Source organism: Panthera uncia (genome assembly GCF_023721935.1).
Source record: "Panthera uncia isolate 11264 chromosome B2 unlocalized genomic scaffold, Puncia_PCG_1.0 HiC_scaffold_25, whole genome shotgun sequence".
Lineage (NCBI taxonomy): Eukaryota > Metazoa > Chordata > Mammalia > Carnivora > Felidae > Panthera > Panthera uncia.
Genome location: NW_026057581.1, coordinates 16431580 through 16452298, shown reverse-complemented (window position 1 = coordinate 16452298; position 20719 = coordinate 16431580). Strand labels below are relative to the sequence as shown.

Genomic DNA, 20719 nt, shown 5'->3' with positions numbered 1-20719 from the left:
AATTGACGATTGGTGAGAGAAAATGTGAGCTTCTTTGCCAATTTGGATATTTGGATCTCAGAAAGAACTTTCCATCTGACCAGATTTGGTCACATCATATGGACAGCATAGCTGTGATTTCAAATCAGTGTTTCTTCAGATGCTAGTTTCTCTTCCTTCCCTGCGCTAGAATGAATGCTACCTATTTTCCCTTGATTTAAGGTTGATATAGGAGAGAAACATCCATAGGACAGGATTTGTTTATCATGAAGCCAACAAAAGCCTGGAGCAAATCCTTTGTTTCATCTAAGAAAAATTATAAATGGGTTGTTAGGGAGGCATGCATGCGCGTGTGTGTGTGTGTGTGTGTGTGTGAGAGAGAGAGAGAGAGAGAGAGAGAGAGCGAGAGAGTGAGAGAAACTTCATAGTCAACTTCTATTATTTCTTGGCCAACTGTGGAGGATGAATTTGAATCCTGACAGTTATTTGAGAAAAATAGTGAGAAAGGAGCATTTCCTCACAACTCTGATGATCATAAATAATACATGTGTCTTCAGGAGCTCAATTTTCCATCCTCCGCGGTCTTTGAGATTGTTTAAAGCAACTCCAGAGGGTCTTAAAGAAGGTGGAAGGGAACCTTCTATGTCTTAGAACCAGAAGTCACCCATAGCTTGACCAGAACCAATTAGACTAGAATTTTAGACTAATAAGATTCTAGAGATCATTCTAGAATCTTGTTTTACAGCCCCGGGAGTCACCTATGATATTAGCAGCAGAGCCAGAACTAGCATCTGGTTCCCCTCTTAATCTAGGATTTTTTCCACTGGACCAGGATGTGCTTCCCGAGAACCTTCTCCATCTTAGAATTTAGTACTGTTGCTATTAAGCCTTGGAATTTATAAGCATTTGTCCCAGGTTGCCTGGTTTTGATAGATTTAAGTATAGTATATTGGCAAAGGATCAAAAACATGGGGCAGGAGCAAACTCTTTTCAGGGTTCTGTCCCTAGATAAATCTGACAGGCGCCATATAATGATGAAGGCCTGACACCCACTCACCCAAAACATAGGTTTTATTAACAATAAAACAACCATCTGGATTTCAGCCAACATTACAGTGTTGGCACGAGATCACATCTATCTGCCTGTCTAGACAAATCCGTTCAACATCCAGGTACTTGGGGGGAAGTGAAATGAGAATTAAGTTATAAAGGAGTAGGAGACGCCAGTCCACTATATTATCACTATTATAATACCACTATTATATTAGTTGTTTATTTCCCCAAACAGGATCATTTCTTAAAAGTCAAAGCACAAAAGCTATCACATCTAATAAATTATTTGAAAGAAGGGAAAGGTCTTACCATTTTTTACATTCCCACGTATCTTCCGGCACCAAGGGATGCAGCTCTCAAGGTATGATATCTAAACCCACCAATACAAATATGTACACATTCTGGCAACTCTGGTCTGTCTCCCAGCTAGAACCCAGCTGACACCTCAGATGCCCCTCTCAAATCTTTTAGATGTCACCTCACCTAGGTCAGCTGCCTGAATGCTATTATCCCACTTCACGTGCGAGGTCCTCAAAGAGTTTTTAAAGATGGATCAGTATACTTGGCTGAAAGGGTATCTACAACCATATGCTGTCAGCATTGCACCTGCAGAAAGGTCTCCAGAAAGAACCTTCAGATGCTGTAGCTTCTCAGCTAGAACAGAGAGGAAAGATGGCAGGAGCAAATGGAACAGAAGAAAACCTCTAAATGAAATTCTTCAGCGGCTAGGTATATAGAAAAACACCTACTTGTATGTATTATTTACCAGTTTATTAGAATAAGAGAGCTTTCTTCAAGGTTCAGTGCTAAATGCATGTTTATTATTATATATATGTCAACATAAAATGATACATATGCATTATATACACATGCGTGTGTGTGTGTGCGTGCACACACACACACACACAGCAGAGGAAGGCTTCAGAGAACTAAAGTTGTCTTAGAGACAGTCTGATGGCTTTATATATGGCCCAAGTGAGACCCCGTGCTTCTTAGTATTTGATGGTATTCTCATGAACAGATCGCGGCTACGAATTTAAGAGGAAGCTCCCTCTTGCTTAGGACCTCTTACATGAAGCGCAACCCCAATCATGGTAAAATTATGGCAAACAGTTCTAGGGCTGTCTTTTTGTGCTTCTGTCACATAAAACCAGTAGGGCAATTATTTTTAAGCAGAAGGGAGGAGGGGAGATTAGACTGGTGATTCCTAACTAGGGGGACTTGGGGATCTGGCAATGTTTGGCGACATTTTTGGTTGTCACAATGTGTGTGTGTGGCTGGTAACCAGTGGGTAGAGGCCAGATGCTGTTAGACATCCTGCAATGCACAGGGCAGTCTCCCATAACAAAAAATGATTGAGCTGTAAAAGTCAACAGTGCTGAACGGAGAGCCCTGGATAGAGGAAGGGACACTCACTGAACTGAAGGAACCTAGTCTCAGGCCTCATACTGTAAGATCAATGGCAAGGAAATCACACCTTTTGTGCTTCTGTCTCCCCACCTGCAAAATGGGGATAATGAACATATTCTTGATATTATGAGAAGTCACGGAGTCATATAGGCCAAGCGCTCTGATTTCTTCAGAAGAAAGGCTCTGTCTAAAATCAAAGCACAGTTATTATCACTGCATTATTATGAGCTCATGAAATGGTGTCTCAAGAACTGTAGTCCTCCCTCTCAGAAAAAAAAAAAAAATTCCTCCGGGAAAAGAAAACAAACCAGAAATGATCTCATCATGATTACACCTGCCACACCAAAAAACAGACATAGTTCAGAGAAACTAAATTCTTTCCCTGCAGCAATGAAATAAGCTGCGTCTGTAATTAAGATCTTAATAAGGGAGGCAGGAGGATTGATGCAGACACTGCAGGCTATAAGGCACAGAGCTACCTGCCAGGTTTAAAGCAAGAACAATTGAAATACAACACCCCTCACTGCTTAATGCTCCCAGGTGTTCTCAGTACAAGTCCATATTTCAAAAAGGGTTTTCCTTCATTTCTAGAGATGCCTGTTTCTGCAAGGAAAGAGAAAAGAACCAACCAATTATTTATAAGTAAATATTATTGATGACTCTCTGTGACAAAATGTGTCTGAATTCACTCTAAAAAAAAAGCACCTCTTAGATAATTTCCTGTCAAAGGGCTGACATAAGGGAAAAGGGATAATGCCTTCAACAGTTGATTGATCTCTGGAACTGCCCATGTTGACTGTCTCGAGTGACCATGTGTTCCTGAACTTTCTAAGACAGTCCCAGTTTCAAATATCTTTCCCATTGTCAGACCATATGTCCCACGGTTGGGTGTGTGAAACATGGATCCATATCCACAGAAATTATATATATTTTAAACTAAAAATAAAAGATAGGCATGCAAGTATATACCTTGCTAATGGGTCTGCCTTGGTTGAGTTTAGGATTTGGGAGGAAAAAAAAGGTGCCGATAAGAGGCTTTGATTCAGTCAATGGACATCTTCTGTAATTGACAAGCTGATCTTTATAAGGAAATGAGATATATTCCGAGGCCATCTGGGCCTCTGTGAGATTGTCTAGAAATCTGGCTTCTCAGCGAGTAGGGTTAAGAGAAGGAATGCCGTTGGGCTGACTGTATTCTTTTTGCTCCTTCCCCTGACTCCCATAAAGTCACGCTCGGGGCGCCTGGGTGGCTCAGTCGGTTGAGCGTCCGACTTCGGTTCAGGTCATGATCTTGCGGTTTGTGAGTTTGAGCCCCGCGTCGGGCTCTGCGCTGACAGCTCAGAGCTTGGAACCTGCTTCAGATTCTGTGTCTCCCTCTCTCTCTGCCCCTCCCCTGCTCACGCTCTGTCTCTCTGTCTCAAAAATAAATAAAAAACATTAAAAAAAATAAAGTCACGCTCAACACACTTAGTTGTGAGTGCAGAAGGCTGGAGAATCGGAGAAGAGCACGTAAGTTCTATCCCAGAGGGGCACTCAAGGAAGAGAGGACTTCAAAATTTTGCTGTGCCAATGCCGTTGTCATTGGTAATGCAGTACTGATGGCCCACTATAGCCCATTTCTTGCCAAGCTTCGACCCATAACACAAACAAGTAGTAACCAAAAAACAAAAACAAAAAATCATCACTGACCTGTCCTGATAGACACTAAAGATTCTGAACTCCAAGAAGGCTGGAGTGTTTAGAAGTCTACTACACTGGCTTCCCAGTGTGCTGGTCTTGCTTGTTATGGTGATTTGGGGGTCGGGTGGGGGGTTGAGTTCCAGCTCATTCTTTTGGTAGAGTGCAGGGCCGGGCAACAGAGAAGTCTAGATGAGTCCTGAGTTAGCCACATCCCCTGTGGGAGTGAGGTGCTAAGTTAAGAATAACGGACTGACTACCACAAATCAATGAGAATAAGGCTAATTCATATAAGAGCATAAGGGTTCCATGTAACTAAAAAAAAAAAATCAGAAAAAATATTAAGGGCACATCATTGTGTCTAAATACATATTGCTTTAATAAATAGAAAGATCTGGTTTAAATCTTAACTTTATATGCTTTTTGGTTGCCGCAACTTTCTGTCTAGCTTCAGAAATAATCCCCCTTCAAACACACACACACACACACACACACACACACACACGAGTAAAGAAAGGAATTAAACTCAAATTCAGAAGATCGTATCAAACATTTTTGTGCCATGCTTGCATTTTTACGTATTCACAGTTGCTCAATCCTTATTTCTGGTAAGCATAGGCATCAACATGTCATTAAGGAACATTTCTGGTAACGTAACTATTACCTTGACATGTTAGAAATATCAGGAGGAATTTTTATTTTGCAACATACACACCATGATTTATGAAGAGATACGACATCTCCAAAGCCAGGCTGAGTCCTTGGAATGAGGGTCCTGAACTGTCTATTTAAACACCATTTAGCACCATTAATGGTGAGGGAGGAGGTTGGGAGGAAAGGGATGAGCTCTTCTTTAAGAATAAACTGGCATTTAGGAGCCCATGACAGGGTCCAGGCGGATGTGTTGGAATGCACGTTACCGGTGATTTTAGCATCTCCCAGGTCAGCTGCCCCAGTGCCACTTCACGTATGAAAAGTCACTGTCACACATCATCGCAACTCACGCCTCTTCCATTTCCCTCGGAGTATATGTCTCAGTCCACCTCAATCTCATTGTCTACTAAAACTACCTTCTAAAAGAATCACTCTTCCCAGTGGATGGTAGACAAAGTTCACCACCAAGGCCATTTATCTTAAAACGAAGATTCTTCAGGAAGATAGTCTTGCAGCCAGGCCATAATGTTCCCCAGGCGTGCCTCGTCCTCATTAACCAGTAAGAATGACCGTGGGGAGATGACTGGAATGCTCTAAGTAAATACGACGGAGGGGATGCCATTGATGGAGTATGAACAGAGGGTTTTTTTGGGGGGGGGAGGGGAGTCCCCTTCCATGCCCATATTCTTTGCAATCATCCATCACCTAGGAAACCAGCAGCTATTCTCCTGCACTTTAAGTGGGAAATACAGTACTTCTTCCCAGTGGCCCTTCTTTATCTCGGCAAGGAGGCTTGGTAATTAAGTCTATATGTTCCTGCGGGGTAATGCCAGGGGCCCAGTGGTTGGCATTTCAAACCAATTTGTTTACGTTTCTTTCTACCCCTAAAATGATCCCAAAACAGATCACCAAGGCCTCTTACTTTACATCTACATCACTAAGTGGCTGCAGTGGGATGAAGGATATAGTTTCCCCTGAACTTCTGTGTCCCTCCAATCACCTCCTTCACATTCTACTGTTGATTTTGTACACTGATAACTTTCTCTTGTCCTGTGGTATTTTTGGTATGGATAAGCAATTCTAGTAAATGCTTCCTCTTAAAATTTATCTGTATAATGTTTCTATACCTATATATTACATATGTCTTATAATGCATATTATAATAGCTGCCATTTTCAAGTGCCTATGGGCTAAAAACTAATGATTTCCATATATCATATCCTTACCGCTATCCAGTAAGATGCGTATTATTACTTCCATTTTATAAACAAGGAAACAGAGGCCTGAAGTAGCAAAAGTGGGATTTGCAGCAAAACCTGGGTTCTTTCTGCTATGCCATACGGCATTAAGACTTTTTTTTTTTTTAATGTTTATTTTTGAGACAGCACAAGCACGGGAGGGGCAGGGAGAGGGAGACAGAACATCTGAAGCAGACTCTGTGCTGACAGCAGTGAGCCTGACGTGGGGCTTGAACTCGTGATCTCATGACCCGAACCAAAGTCAGACGCTCAACCGACTGAGCCACTCAGGTGCCCTACATGAAGACTCTTTTTAATGGCTCTTTGTATAAGTTTGTTAGGTCACTCAACATCCAGTTCAATGTTTCTAGAGTATTGACTATGAGCAAGGTCCTGTGATCTCAGGAATATCAGTCTTATGAATAACAATGATGATACCAAGTCATTAATTAATTAGTGTGCAAGCAGGCACATAAGTATGCTGGTAAATCCCTGTGGCTGGCATCTGTATTTCATGTAACACCTCCAGGCCCATGGAGCACTAAATAATGCTCAACCACCTTTACCTAGTAACTGGGGTTTTGACATAGTCTTGTCACCGAGTCTTGAGTCCACACTATCCTTTCAACATCCATCAGTGCAAAGAGAGCAGAGGCTGACTAGCACTGTCTACTTACTACCTGCCAGGAGCCAGGGTAGGTCCTTTACATGCATGTATTATCTTACTTAGGCCTTAGAACAATAGTATGAGACAGTTACTCTCCCTGTTTTACAGATAAGAAAGCTGAGGCTCAGAGAGGTTAATTTGCCAGAGGCTATATAGAGCAATGAGTCACAAGAAACAGAAATGCCTTTCTCCAAAGCCCACATTCTATCTTGTATCTACCACAAGAACATATAAGATCAAGGCTGTGCCCCCTCCAGGCTGTAAGAGATCCTAGATCACACTTTTTATTCAAGGACTTACTTGTCTAACAGTCTCTCTCTACCCACAAATAAAGGGTGGGTCTCTCATTTTCAGTGGGGCTTACCGAAAACTAGACAGCCCCAGTGGGCAATCTATGGGAGTTAACAGCTATCGTTTAGATAGCGATTTGATTAAAAGGGTTTAATAAGTAAGGACGTGCTAACAGAGCAGGGCAGAGGTGGAAAACATAAAGCCTGTTGTAGGGATTATAGGACAGTCAAGGAGACGAAGCTGTAGGCTTTTGATGGTTTTACAGAGTGGATGGATGAGGAGACCCGGCTTGTGGGAAGTTGACAGACTAACCAAGTCAGGTAGGCGCAAAGAGACAGGGACAAACGAATGGGAGCAGCAAGAGACCAAGATTTCCCACGGCAGAGTCAAAAGAGAGAAGAGAGGTAGGGGGTACAGGGTGTGCTTAAGAGCATCATGTCTACGTGGGTTGGGGAGGCGAGCCATACACAAGTCTGGTGTTAGAGCAGCATAAAGACTGCTTAAATGAGAAAATGAAAGAAGATGAGGTCATGAGGGCACAAAAAGGGGAGGGAATTTGTAAAGGGGAAAAAGTGGAGAGGAAGTTTTTTCAGAAGTCTGGTGGGACGAGTAGGGGCAGCAGACAGGAAGCCACTGATGAACTCTGAGCAAAGGGCTGACGTATGTTACAGTAAGGGAAGGGTGCCACACAAATCCTTGGCATGTCCCACACTGTGCTAACTTTGGTATCATCGGAACACCCCCAGTTCTCCAAAGACCTTCAGCTCTGTGCAGATTGCCATTCAGCCCCCAAAATGGGTTTGCCCAATAAATACATGCATCCATAAACAATTAACATCTTTTGGTGTTTTTTAAATTCGTAGATCTCACCTAAGATTTAAAAAGGAGATACCGTATGTTTTCACTCTTATGTGGATCCTGAGAAACTTGACAGAAGACCATGGGGGAGGGGAAGGGGAAAAAAAAGTTAGAGAGGGAGGGAAGCAAACCATAAGAGACTCTTAAAAACTGAGAATAAGCTGAGGGTTGATGGGGGGGTGGGAGTGAGGGAAAGTGGGTGATGGGCATGGAGGAGGGCACCTGTTGGGATGAGCACTGGGTGTTGTATGGAAACCAATTGGACAATAAATTTCATATTAGAAAAAAAAAAAGGAGCATGAGGCAGGGCACCCGGGTGGCTCAGTCAATTGGGTGTCTGACTCTTGATTTTGGCTCAGGTCCTGATCCCAGGGTCATGGGATCAAGCTCCATGTCAGGTTCCACGCTGAGTATGAAGCCTGCTTAAGGTTTTCTCCCTCTGCCCCTCTCCCATGCTCTCTCTTAAAAAAAAAAAAAAAGGATCATGGGAGACAGGAGTCTCTGGTTTGGATTGAGCACAGCAAATCATATCCAAGGGAACAAATAACCTAAAACCAAAATGTCAAAGCAAGGCAAGAATTGGTAATTATACAAGTCACAAATGACCACGTTGATTTAACTGAAGTCCCTTGATCATCTCTTCTCAAACTAGCTCGGGAAAATAAAAGTATTTTCAAAGTCCCCCCAAAAGCTTTTAATAGGACACACTTTGCCCGCATCCAGCCAGAACACAGGGCTCAGAATTTCAGCATGTAGGTTTCTTATTTGTATCATGGGTTCTACCTATTCTTTTATCTTCACTCAAAACGTTTAAGAATGAATTTGTTGTCAACCATGCTTCAATTAAAAAAAGAATTTGTTGAACGGGAGACTAGATACATCATTTGGAATTTTCGTGTAGGCACACGGGGTTCAGAAATTTGGCAAAGCCGCAAAAGCTGCTCAGCTATTAGAGATCAGACAGGCAGTGCCTGCTGAGCTCTGACCAGGCCTGGGCCTGCACAGAGTGGGCGGGGTCTCAGGCTTCTGCTCAAACACAGCTGTGCACGGATCCTTCCATCACCCTCCTGGCAGACAGCAGCAACAATCTGCCTCCAGACCCCTCGGAAGGGGAGCCTTCACTGAGCAAGCCACGGCCATTGAGGCACAGCTCCTTCAACGACCCCCCACCCCCCAATTCAGGACATGCTTTTTGTATATTCCGAAGAGCTTGTGGAAAACTCTTAATAAGCGAAGGGCCTGTAATTTACTATCACAGAACCTCAAACTGAATGAAGCCTTTTAGGAGAAACGGAGCATTAAGTGCATAGGAGACAGCAGCCTTCCCATGAACAACAACCACAAAACATAAAATGAAATAAGGCTAGACTAGTTGTTGCTCACCAAAAAGTTTATAAGGCATAGCTTACGCTCCCGGGTTCTCAAGATTATTATAAATGCATTAACTGGCTGGCCTGGAGCTATGTGTCTAAGTGCAAATGAGTGGAGGTTAGCCTGTCCTCGATTGGCTACTTCCTGAAGTAGCCAAACCAGATAATCTGGTTAAAAAAAATCCTATAGTGGCTGAATTATAAATCTCTCGGTGAACAGAAGTCTGACTGTGCTAGGTTTATAGTGTGTAGAGCAGCACAGTGTTTAAAAGATCATTCCTGACTCCAGGATTTTACAATCTAATAACTATCTGGTTTTATGCCCTAAGTGGCTCAGATTAAACAAATAACTGCCAAACATGCAATTCACTTTGCTTTGTAGAGTTTCTATGTTAAAAAAAAAAAAAAAAATCAATCCTGCAGGAATACTTGAGATGAAATTGTTTTAAACTTCCTGGGGGACAAAACCACCAGTCACACAGAGCATTTTAGGGAGGTCACAGATGATTCTTTCTTTAAGAGTGGCTTAACGTCACAGGTTCTGGAGCCTGATCCCCTTGGGTCAATTAACAGCTCCACCATTTTTTTTAGCTGTGTGGCTTTGGATAAATTACTTAGCCTCTCTGGGCCATAATTTCTACATTTGAAAAATGAGTATATGATAAAACCCACCTCAGAGTTTTTGGAAGAGTGAAATGTCACGATCTTGTATTATCATGGTAATTCTTAATTGATATTATTTACCGCTCTTCTACCTTTGCATCATTTCCTCTACTTAAAATGACAAAATGGTCTCCTGAAATAGAGCTGTGCATTATTTTTTTAAATTTTTTTTTAACATTCATTTATTTTTGAGAGACAGAGAGAGACAGAGCGGGAGCGAGGAAGTGGCAGACAGAGAGGGAGACATAGAATACAAAGCAAGCTCTAGGCTCTGAGCTGTCAGCACAGAGCCGGATGCAGGGCTCGAACTCACAAACCATGAGATCATGACCGGAGCTGAAGTTGGGCGCTTCACCGACTGAGCCACCCAGGCGCCCCGAGCTGTGCATTATTAACTAGAGAGAACCCAGGCTTTCTAAGAAAGGGACAGCAGATTGCTTCAGCTACTGGTTTATTGTATAGTCACCACAAGGTGTCAATCTGACATTTGGTCGGTCAGAGAAGTCAGTATTTTTTCTGGTGAGCTAATAAAGACCCTATATTTACATCACTTGGTAAGGGTGTTCAACACTGGTAAGACCCAGCAAAACAGGACGGTGAGGGTTTTTCCGTGAATGCCAATCGCAATTTATTTCGTCCGTTGCCATGCTTTGTTTCCCTAAGAGCAAAATCAAAACATAATGAGGTCACTGAATAAAAGTGACTTTAGACTTTGTCACTTCTGTCACTTTCTAGATTGCGGCGCTCAATATTGATTTCAGCCATTTATACTTTCCAATAATGAATGTATGAACCTATTTTCTCTTTTATTTTTTCCCTGCAAGCTGGTTATTATGAAACTAAAGGCATTCAGTAATAGGGACCGGAGGGAGCAAAGAACTACTACAGGTTAAGTAACCACTATTCTAAACAAGGGACTGCGGAAATACAGGGCGAGCCACGTCAAGAATGGGAACTTTCCTGCCAGGTAGAAGGATTTGTTTCTGGTCGCATCCTAAAGTCAAAAGCATTAGGAATCATTAGGATTATTCATGCCTCTGATCTTCCCTCTGGAGGCAGATAATGGAAAGCTAACAGTACAGTGATAACGAATACCTGTGTCTTCAGACAGTTGTAACCTTTCCGAGGAGAACCAGAACTCATGCATTATAATAAAGACTTTCAGCATTTAGAGTTAGAGCTTTTGAACAAGATTTATAGCTTTCGAATAAAAGATTTATCACTGAGGTTAGCCAGTGGCTATTAGCTGGAACCGAGTATTTACAACCTCACATTAAAAAAGGATGGGCCAGAAGCTAGATAATTCAGAAAGGAAGCAAAATAACTCCCAGCTAGCACAATCCCAAAGGTCAGACAGGTAATACAAATTGTCAGTCCAAAGCATAGCCACCTTGCCAACATTCATTTTAATAATAGCACCGTTGTTTAAAATCATTAGGTCTCACGTCTCTTCTAGAAGTCACGCCCAACTCACTGCAATGTGCTTCTAAGTACAGTGTCTCTGGAAGCTGCTTGCCTGATTCGATGGGGGTGCCTTAAACAAATGGGATATGCCGAGCAAATTATGATCCTTTAGCCAGGAATACGTAAAAACAATGGTGCATAACGCATGAGAAAATAATGTATCCTGAGCCTCTGTATGCTTCAGGGACAATAAGCTGACTGGACAATTCAGACTCTCAGCCCATTCAAACGCCGCTAGAAGTGTTTTAAAGAAATGGCAAATGCTCATTCGTTCTTACATCCAGGATTCATTTAAGGACGTCAGCATGCTCCATCATGGGCTGCATAAGAGTACCTCGGGCTTTTAATTTCTCCCACCAAAAGTGCATAAGGCAACCCGCTTCTCTTACCAAATGCTTAAAGCAAAGGCTGAAAACTGCCTAAGAGCCAGTCTGAGGGGACTCAGCAGTTCTGATTCCTCTCTCATTACGGCCCTCGGCCCATGGAGGCCAGGCCTAGGGGAGCCGCAGAGTCTTAAACTCCGCTCCAAGTTAGGCACCCTCTGAATGCCAGTGGCTCCAGTGGTGGCTCCGATCAGACTGATTCTTAGTCTTTCAGTGGAGATGGGCCCGGGTATGCTGTGCCCTCCCGGAGTGGGTCTCAGAGACTGGGTCTCTGCCTGCCTGCTTGTATGCCAACCTCGGTGACTGAGACCCCCTCTCTCTGGGGCACAGAAGGGGTCCCTGCAGAGGAGTTGTCACGGTGGGCGACACACACACACACGCGCGCGCGCAAACCTGACGGAAGAGGCACCCTCTTACCTTATACTTCATCTCGGCGGCGGTGGGTTGAGCCGTTTTCCTACCCTAGTCAGCCTGCATCAAGCGCTGGCGTGTCCGCCCCTCCATGGAGTGCAGTGCTAAATGAAAAGTGAGAGCGTCCGGGCCCCGGGCGGCTTTGCCAGTCGCAGCGCGCCAGCTCCCGCACAGCCTCTGAGCTCACTGTTTTGATGGAGCCCGGCCGAGCCCCGACCGTATTTGCATATCGCCAGCCATTGGCTGGCCGGCGAAGGTAATGTGGGGCCCCGCCCACCTCTTAACTTCGGAGAACTGACAAAGAACTTGTAATGTGGTCATTTCTTTTTTACAGGAGCCCAAAGGGTGGAAAATAAAACGAAGTGGGGAACCGTCTCGAACGTTACTCCCCATCCCCTCAGCTCCCCCCCCCCAACCCCCCCCCCAAAAAAAAGCCCCGGGCAAAGGAGATTCTTTTTTAAGATTAACCTAAGTTTTAAAGAAATTGAATTCACAAAGCAGTCTGACAGTCGTGCTTCCTGTGACCTAGCAACTCCTTCATAAACCCATTTCATTTCAAAGCCATTCACCTCCCAATCTCTACATGAAACGAATTTGGGGAACAAAAGGTTTTCTGTCTCCGGGCCCCTTTTTACTAACTACCCCTGCTGATATCTCTCTCTCTCTCTTTCTCTCCTCCCTCCCCTCCCCTTTTTTGTGGCTGTTTGCTTTTTTTGTTCTTTTCAATGTTCAAAGTACTTGCAACGTCAGTCTGCGAGGAGCCAGAATACAATTCTCTCTGTGAAAAGGGACTCCGCCAGCACAGGCACCAGGGCTTTCCTAGCCGGCTTCTCACCAGGGCCTCCGAGTTGAGTGTCAGCCACATTCAGTGATCTCCTCTGGCTTTGCTGAGGATAAAGGTTAGATGTGACCCCTTAGATGAGGCTGGCCGGTGCATGCCCTATACATCATGGCTGTCCACTGAGTAGTGTGTTCTTTGATGGCTGGCGTTGCCAGCTCCAGCTTTGAACACTGCAGTGTTTTTCCTTCTGACCTCTCTCCTGAAGATGACCCATTAACCCACCAACACTTATTATCGGGGAAACAAAAAAAATGCCCACTGTTTGAGGAGCCTGGTTTAAAAGCCCAGTCTCTCCACTGAAGCACAGAACATTCGGTTCAGCCTCATGATTTCTATAGAGAAAGACATCACCCAGGAGAAGACAGAAAGGGTCACATTTAGTGACTCTTCTAAAGGATGAAGCAGAGAGAGGGGAAAATTCCTTTTCACTGGGTCTCAGGATTGAGACTCGGTGATTTCAGACAATAGCTGTCCCTGAGTGGGATGGACTCCAAGCAGACTACACGACCTGGATGGAAAAATCATCTCTTTTTTTTTTTTTTCCTGACCTAGTTGGATCAGAATCAGTTTGATTCCCCTGCCCCCAAAATTCCCAGTGAATTAAACTTTTACTTTTATGATCCAAACAAATAGAACAGGGGAGCAGCTACCCTGCAAAAGTGGCTTCCAGATACAAGGCTCCAGATCACAGTTTAATAAGGCACCGATTCCTTGGACGTGACCCCCTCCCCCCGCCCCACTGGTCATAATGAGGTTGATACACCCATTCAGGCCTCAGACTTGGACTTTGCTTTTCCTCATTTAGCTCAATAAGCCTGAGTGATTTTGCAAGGTCTTTCTGAACACAAATTAAGCATGCAGCATATTGTACTACAAGGATCTTCCTAACAGTCCTACCGTCTTATGGGAGAGTCATTAGTTTGCAGGAAATTGTTTTTGGTGTCTGCCTGGATCAGTCAAAGTCCTTCCCATCTGTAAGATGAGTCTTGTGGCCTCCAGAAGATCTAGATAACATTCCTTTGGCTTCCTAAGCAGTAGGGCTGAATCTGCTTTCTGTTCTGTTTGATGAGTACCACTGAATAGGCCAACACTATCTCACCCCCAAATGCTTTCAGTTTCCAAAGCATTTGCTAGGGCTTTTTGTCATTTCATTCTCTAGCTAGAAAGTTTAAATCGTACTAAGTGGCCCCCTTGCTTTCCTGCTTTTCTCCTCTTCAGTAGACACTTGGAATCTACCTGAAGTTCATTTCAGGGGAGTTTGGATCAGCGTTAGTCACACTGCAGTCGGATATACTGTGATAGTCTCAACAAATGTCTTAACTTCTTGATTCTGGTGCCCTGAAGTATGACATGGAGAAAATAATAATGCCTACCTGCTAGGTTATAATGAGTATTAAATGAGATAGTGTGGATAGAAGTTAATACTACCCAGCACAGAGTAAGATCTTAATAAATGTTCACTTATTAATGTTCCATTATTATTGTTTTAATATTTAAATGCATCATATATTATTTTATTACTATAGTATATGACATTATTATGATATGTTATGTAAGCATTAATATTCACTTAATTTTTAATTGTAGCTGTTATTACTATTAGACTCTTGTCAATATTTTAAGTGTGGTAGGCATTGAGAAAAAGGCAGACGGGTGCCCTCATCCGTGTGTCATTCTTTCGCAGGACACTTTGTAATTTAACAAATATCGATTGAGCACCTACCACGTGCTGGGTACCGTTCCAGGTGGGGAAGATACAGGAGCCGCCCACACAAAGCTCCTACCTTCATGGAGCTTACGGCTCACTGGGAGTGGAGGGCAATAATTAAATGAATATGTAATACAGTTTGGAGTGATAAATGCCACGAATTAAAGTTAAGCAGGGAAAATTGCTAGAGGGAAACAGAGAAGGGTTAGCAGGTGTGTGTGTGTGGGGGGTGTCTTAGTTTAGAACGTGGTCACGTAAGCCCCTCTAAGGAGGTAATATTTCTGCTTCAATATGAAGGACATGAGGGATCCATTCAAACATCTGGGGAAAGAACATTCCAGATAGAGGAAAGCGCCTGGAGTGGAAATGAGCTGGGTGTGTTTAAGAACAGCACAAAAGCCAGGGCGCTGGAGTTGGGCTCCTGGGGGGATTGGGAAACGGGTGGGTGAGACTCAGACAGGTAGGCGGTAGCACTTGGATTTTCTCCTGACTGCCACAGCAAGGCACTGCAGCGATTTGAGCAGAGAATGATGTGATCTGTTTCTCTGTTTTTACCCTTTGTTTAAACACTCAAGGGCAGCAGGCTATTAGTTAAAATATTGAGCTCTGGTCTTAACACAGCTTACATAATGCAGATAGTTGTCATGACTTTATTAGTATTTAGCTGCTTTATTAGTACTTAGTTATTTAATATGTTTCCTTCAAAGCCCCCTGGGGAAACACAAATTCTCTCACTGAATAGAAAAACAGCCCCATCCCCGCCTATTACCTGAGATTTTTGGATGCCAAAATCACTGTTTAACCTATGCTGTGTAAACATTGCCGATTGGTTTATGGGACCGCCCTCATACCCCCACGGGTAGCCTCCTAAAATGGGCCGGGATGCTGGGGCTCGGGTCCTACCCTGTGCTCGCCAATACTGTGTCCGCCCGTCAGCCTTGCCACCCGCCTGCTTGTCTGTCAAGGGCTCTATCTCCCCAGACACTGATACAGGCAGGAGCGAGGGGGAAGTGGCACCAGATGCTGTCCAAATGATTTTCCAGCCGCCATGGCCATGGGCATGGAGATAGCAAAAAATCGTGTAGATGCTAGAGAGAAGAGATTCTCCTATGCACAACTTGGGGGGAACCCATGTGGCTGCTCTCTAAAAGTAAGGGCAAAGTCAGAACAAGTGAGGGCAGGAAGTGACCTCGGGAATCTAGCACAGTCACCTCTAAAGCGGACGAAACTGCTGCTCTGAGGGCTGGGTGCCTCACACAGGGTGCCTCCAGGTTGGTTGGCTCGTAACAGCGATCAGCGTTTCAGGTCCATTCTCTGTCTCTCTTGTCTGATCTATTCCAGTCATTCCTTTGTAGTTTCCCTGGCCCGCCATCTCTCCCTGCTGGAATCTATATTCCACGTTGCTACCTGTTTACTTTCTAGAGTACAGAGCAGGACACGTTGCTACTATGATTAAAAACCGCTGGGGATACTTCAACGCCTTTACAAACAAAATCTGCAGACTTTTTGGCCTGGACTGTGATTTGGGCCCACCCTTCCTTTCTGGCCTCATCTTCTCCCATCCCCCCTACCCCACATCCCACACTCCAGCCAAACAAGGGGGACTCACCAATTCCAAGACACCCTTGTACTCTCCTGAGTTTGCACAGATGGGTTCCTCTGCCTGGCAAGTCCTCTCTTCTCACTTCAGCTGTCAGGCGGAGCCCCCACACGAACCCTTTTGTGGTTCCTTGCCAACCGCCCCCACTCTGCCCACATCCTCCTTTCAGAACTAACTCCTCCCTCCCTTCGCTCTGCCCCCATTGTACTTGGAACACAGTCCTCTTATAAGGCCTTTCCACATTGTGCCATAATCCTGGTTGATCTCTGCTGTCCCAGCTTCAAGGCGAACCCCCCAGGGACAGGGTGGTATCTTGTTCATCTCTGTGTCCTCTGCAGGCTTCTACTTTGCAGGTACTTACATGCCTGCTGAGTGAATGAATGAATGAATGAATGCGAGGACAGAAGTAACATCAAAGGATGTATGTTATCTTGAGGTTCTGTGTGATGCTCAGGAAAGGAATGGAGAAAACTCGAGTTTTGAGGGCAGTCGTGGGGTTTGCATTTGTAGGAATTGGAGCTAAGATGCAACTTTCCAGAACCAATTCCAGGCCTATTGCCAGTTCTGGCTCCCGGACATGTTTTGGTCTGAAAACTATAGCTTGTAGGCCTCCTGTCTTTGTACAACCAATGAGCTAAGAATAGTTTTTACATTTTTCTATGGTTGGGAAAAAAAATACAAAGAAGAATGTTTCATGAGATGGGAAAATCCTGTGAAATTCAAATTTCAGTGTCTATAAATAAAGTTTTATTGGAACGTGGGCACCCATTCCTTTACATGGTATCTTTTGAGCTCTAATGGCAGACTTGGGTGGTTGTAAAAGAAGTGGTAAAGTCTTCAAAACCAAAAAAAACCCAAAAAACAAAACAAAAAAAAAACCCCACTATTATTTGGCTTTCCACAGGAAACGTTTATTGACTCATGCCCTAGAAAAGTGCAAGATATATCTATCCTCGGGTTCAGACTGGAGTAGAGGTCCTTGTATATCCACAGAGAAACAATCTAGAAATACCCATTCTAGGGCCATGTTTCACCATTTCTAGTTTGCTATCGGTTAAAAAAAATTCTACAAAAAACAAAGTTATTTCCAAAAATAATTGGAGGCAGCAACTTTTCAATCCTGTAAATCTCCGGAAACCTTCTCAAACAAAAGATGAGCCACGGAGAGTTTTCCAGCTGACCTTTCAACCTTGATTGTTGAAACCCCCCACAGGTGCCGGGCCCTATGCTATATATCACAAACGTGATTTCATTCCGTATTTATCTAATAGGGCAACCCTGCGAGGTAGGTTGGAGCATCCTAATTCTACACGTAACATAACTTGAGACCCAGAGAGGTCATACAACTTGCACAAAGTTACAGGCAGATGAGTGCAGGTCCTGTACATGGAGACAGGCTCTCGGGCTCCCGAGTCTGCGACCTGAACCACTGTGCATACTTCTCCCCAGCATCCTCTAACCCCATTTGTCAGTCAAGTCACTAAGGTAGCTTCTCCACCAGAGCGGGACTGAACCCAACTGAGGAACGATCTGTACATTCGAGCCCCACTTGTGTGAACTGTCCCCCTTTATCATTGTGTTTCTCTAGATCCCATCTTTACCCCGGCTTGTACCCTGTCTCCTTCATGAGACCTTTCCTTTCCAGTGTTGATCTCTTCCTCACCCCACTCTCTCTTCCCTCACCTGTGCGCTAGGTTGGTACTTCCCTAACCTGACCTCCCTGAAAAAGCAATTATGAAGGCTTATAGATTCAGTGGACCTGGGGTGGGGACTTGGAATCTATCCATTTAAAAAGATCCCCAGATGATTCTGTACATAGCTATATGGGTACCACTTGTCATTTAGTGCTTAGGTACTGCCTTTACTGTTTGTCCTGCGAGGAGGCACTTCTTCTCCACAGTGAGATTTCAAGCGACTTGTAAAAGGGGATCCTGTCTTGTTTTTGCTGTCTCCCCTTCTGCATTTATGCAGGTAACTGAGTCTCATCGTACGTCTTCTCAAAGCCCTGAATCATTTCCATGCTCACAGCCTTTACTGACGTCAACGTGGAAAAAATAAGTCACTTTTCAGCAGGCAGAAGAAAGAACATCTCTCACTCCAGGCAATCACCCTTTTTTTTATCTGTTGAGCTGGTCAAGCTCTTGGAATGAATGAAAGTCTATTATTAGAGAGATGTTCCAGATACAGTTTCTAACACTTGCTTCTTCGTGGGCTGGGGAAAGGAGATCTCATTCACTTTCTCTCCACTAATAGTCGGTAAAAGAGACTCACGAAGGCCATCCCATCCTAACCCTTCCCCCCACTCCCCTTTAACAATTATTAATATTATTGTTATTATTATTTGAAGTTTCTCTTCCTACCCCCCCCCCCTTTTAACAATAGTGTCTAAGAGATAAACTCTGATTTCTGCAAGAGTTGTTCAAAACATTATTTTACAATATTTGTAATGGAGGGTGGCGTTTCTTAAAAAGCCTTGTTGCCTCAGGATCCCCAAACTACTTCTGACTTGGTGCCTTCCTGACTTATTTCTTCTTCTCACTCAGTGACGAGCCACCTGGGATGGGTTGGGGCTCTAAACAACAGAGAATAGGAACGATTCCTCTAGATTTTCTCTTTATTGCATGACACGGTGGATTCCCACACTGTGACAGCTTTACGAGGTCTCACTGCCCCCTTTTATTCAGCCAAGTTTATAAGTGTGTCATTGTTATTGCCCTTTTAAAAATATGCCATCCTCTCCCTCCCCCCCCCACCCGCTTTTCCCACTGCCTTCTGCCCTCCATCACAGATTCTTTGAGGTGGCTTTTAATTTTCCCAAGGGGGAAGTGCTAAAATGGAGAGTGTCTTAGACCCCAATCAGTCCTTGATAAAGCATGAAAAAAAATACATGTAATCCTGTGTCACTCACATGCTACTAAAAACCTACAGAGACCCCTGTATATTGCCCCTGGCGACTAGACTTTTGAAAAACTGTGTAATTGTGACGCTTTTGGTGTTTTATACATATAGACATAATAGTGTTATTATAACTTTGGAATCTTTAATTACTAACCCTCCCCCCCCACAAAGAACTAAAAAACAAAACAGATTAAATTACATGTCAAGTCAACTTGCTCCACTGTAGTAAAATATGACGAGCAATGATGAGGCCCCGCTTGAGCATTTAGCATTTTCTTTACTCGAAGGATTTGGGGGGTTAACTCGGGGGCGAAATTATGAGAAAACCAAGAGGGCAAAGGTTTACATTTCTACTATTTATATGTATCCCGCTGGGCACAGGAATGATGTTCGGCGGAGCAAAAGGACTTTATTAGTTAAGATTGTGCAGACTGCCTGGCACGGCGTTCTCCTGTTTTCTCTACCCGTGAGGTATCCCCTTATCGCAGGCTTTGGTTCGTCCGAACAAACAATTTGTTGTCCGAAACTGTCCCGCAAGTCTCTTCTGCTGGCAGAAACTGCAGCCCGTGGATCTTTACAAAGGTCAAGGTGATCTGCCATCACCAAATAGACAGAAATCCGCTGCCCGGGTGGAGGATGGCCTGTTCTTCCTGAAGGCACCGCCAGACACAGTAACATTGCTCTGTAGTTCGTATTCAGTAAGAGGGGACAAACGCACCAGGCTTCCTTCTTGCTCGTGTCTGTTTGTTCTTTGTTCTTAAGTTTGAAGTCTTCCTGTCCTCTCCTTGCATCTGTATCTAAGATGTGACGCGATGTGCTGGCGCTTTGCTGTCCCCTCTCCCCTCTCCACTTTCTGCTCCTGTCCAGGTGTGGTAAACAGAGGGGCTTATGGACCACGCGCCTGGATGAGGCCGGATGCTCTGTTTCCAGTCTACTCCTCCAGGCACACGGGCCATTAAGGTTCACCTTCCACATCCGGCATCCAGCGTGGCTCCAGGTGGAGGTGGGGGCTGGAGATGGAAGCTGAGGTGGGGGAGGGGGGGGAAAGAATCAGGGAGCATGGCGGGAAGGAAGGTGTTTTAAAGACCAGATACCCGGTATTGAGGAGGGCACCTTTTGGGATGAGCACTGGGTGTTGTATGGAAACCAATTTGACAATAAACTTCATACACTGAAAAAATAAAAATAAAGACCAGATACCCACTTTCCTGGAGGCACAGGGGAAACTATTTCTTCAGGGTTTGGAGATGCATTTCCCCCCCCCCCCCCCCCCCACCCCACACTGGCCCCTTAAAAGGGACCAGCTGACCCAGCCCTCCAAGGAAGCCGGCCTCCTGTCCCTTGCTGCCCTCACCAGCTGAGGCCAGCGAGTGGCCAGTGGGCCCCGTCCCAGGGCATCGGGCCTGTCTGGCCAGCCCAGGCGGCCGCCAGCTGGCGCTGATGAGCGAGGGGAAGGAATCTGAGTAATGCAGGGCCTTGGGGGGTGGAGGGGGGAAGACAGGATAAGAGGAATGTGGGGACACAGCTCACCCGGCACTGTTCAAGCCAAGCTTT

General features: G+C 44.5%; 1 protein-coding gene across 4 annotated transcripts in view; it reads right to left on the bottom strand.

Annotated features, from left to right (window-relative positions):
• NEDD9 (neural precursor cell expressed, developmentally down-regulated 9) overlaps positions 1–20719 on the bottom strand; it is a 214667-nt gene that overhangs the window by 66897 nt on the left and 127051 nt on the right. Inside the window, exon 1 of one of the 4 annotated variants that reach the window (XM_049655043.1) lies at positions 12125–12424. The exons of the other annotated variants lie outside the window; for them this stretch is intronic. Within the exon in view, the coding sequence (XP_049511000.1) occupies positions 12125–12136 (12 nt within the window). The 5' untranslated portion in view covers positions 12137–12424. Of the gene's footprint in view, positions 1–12124; positions 12425–20719 lie in introns of those variants that run through there. 4 annotated transcript variants of the gene reach the window in all.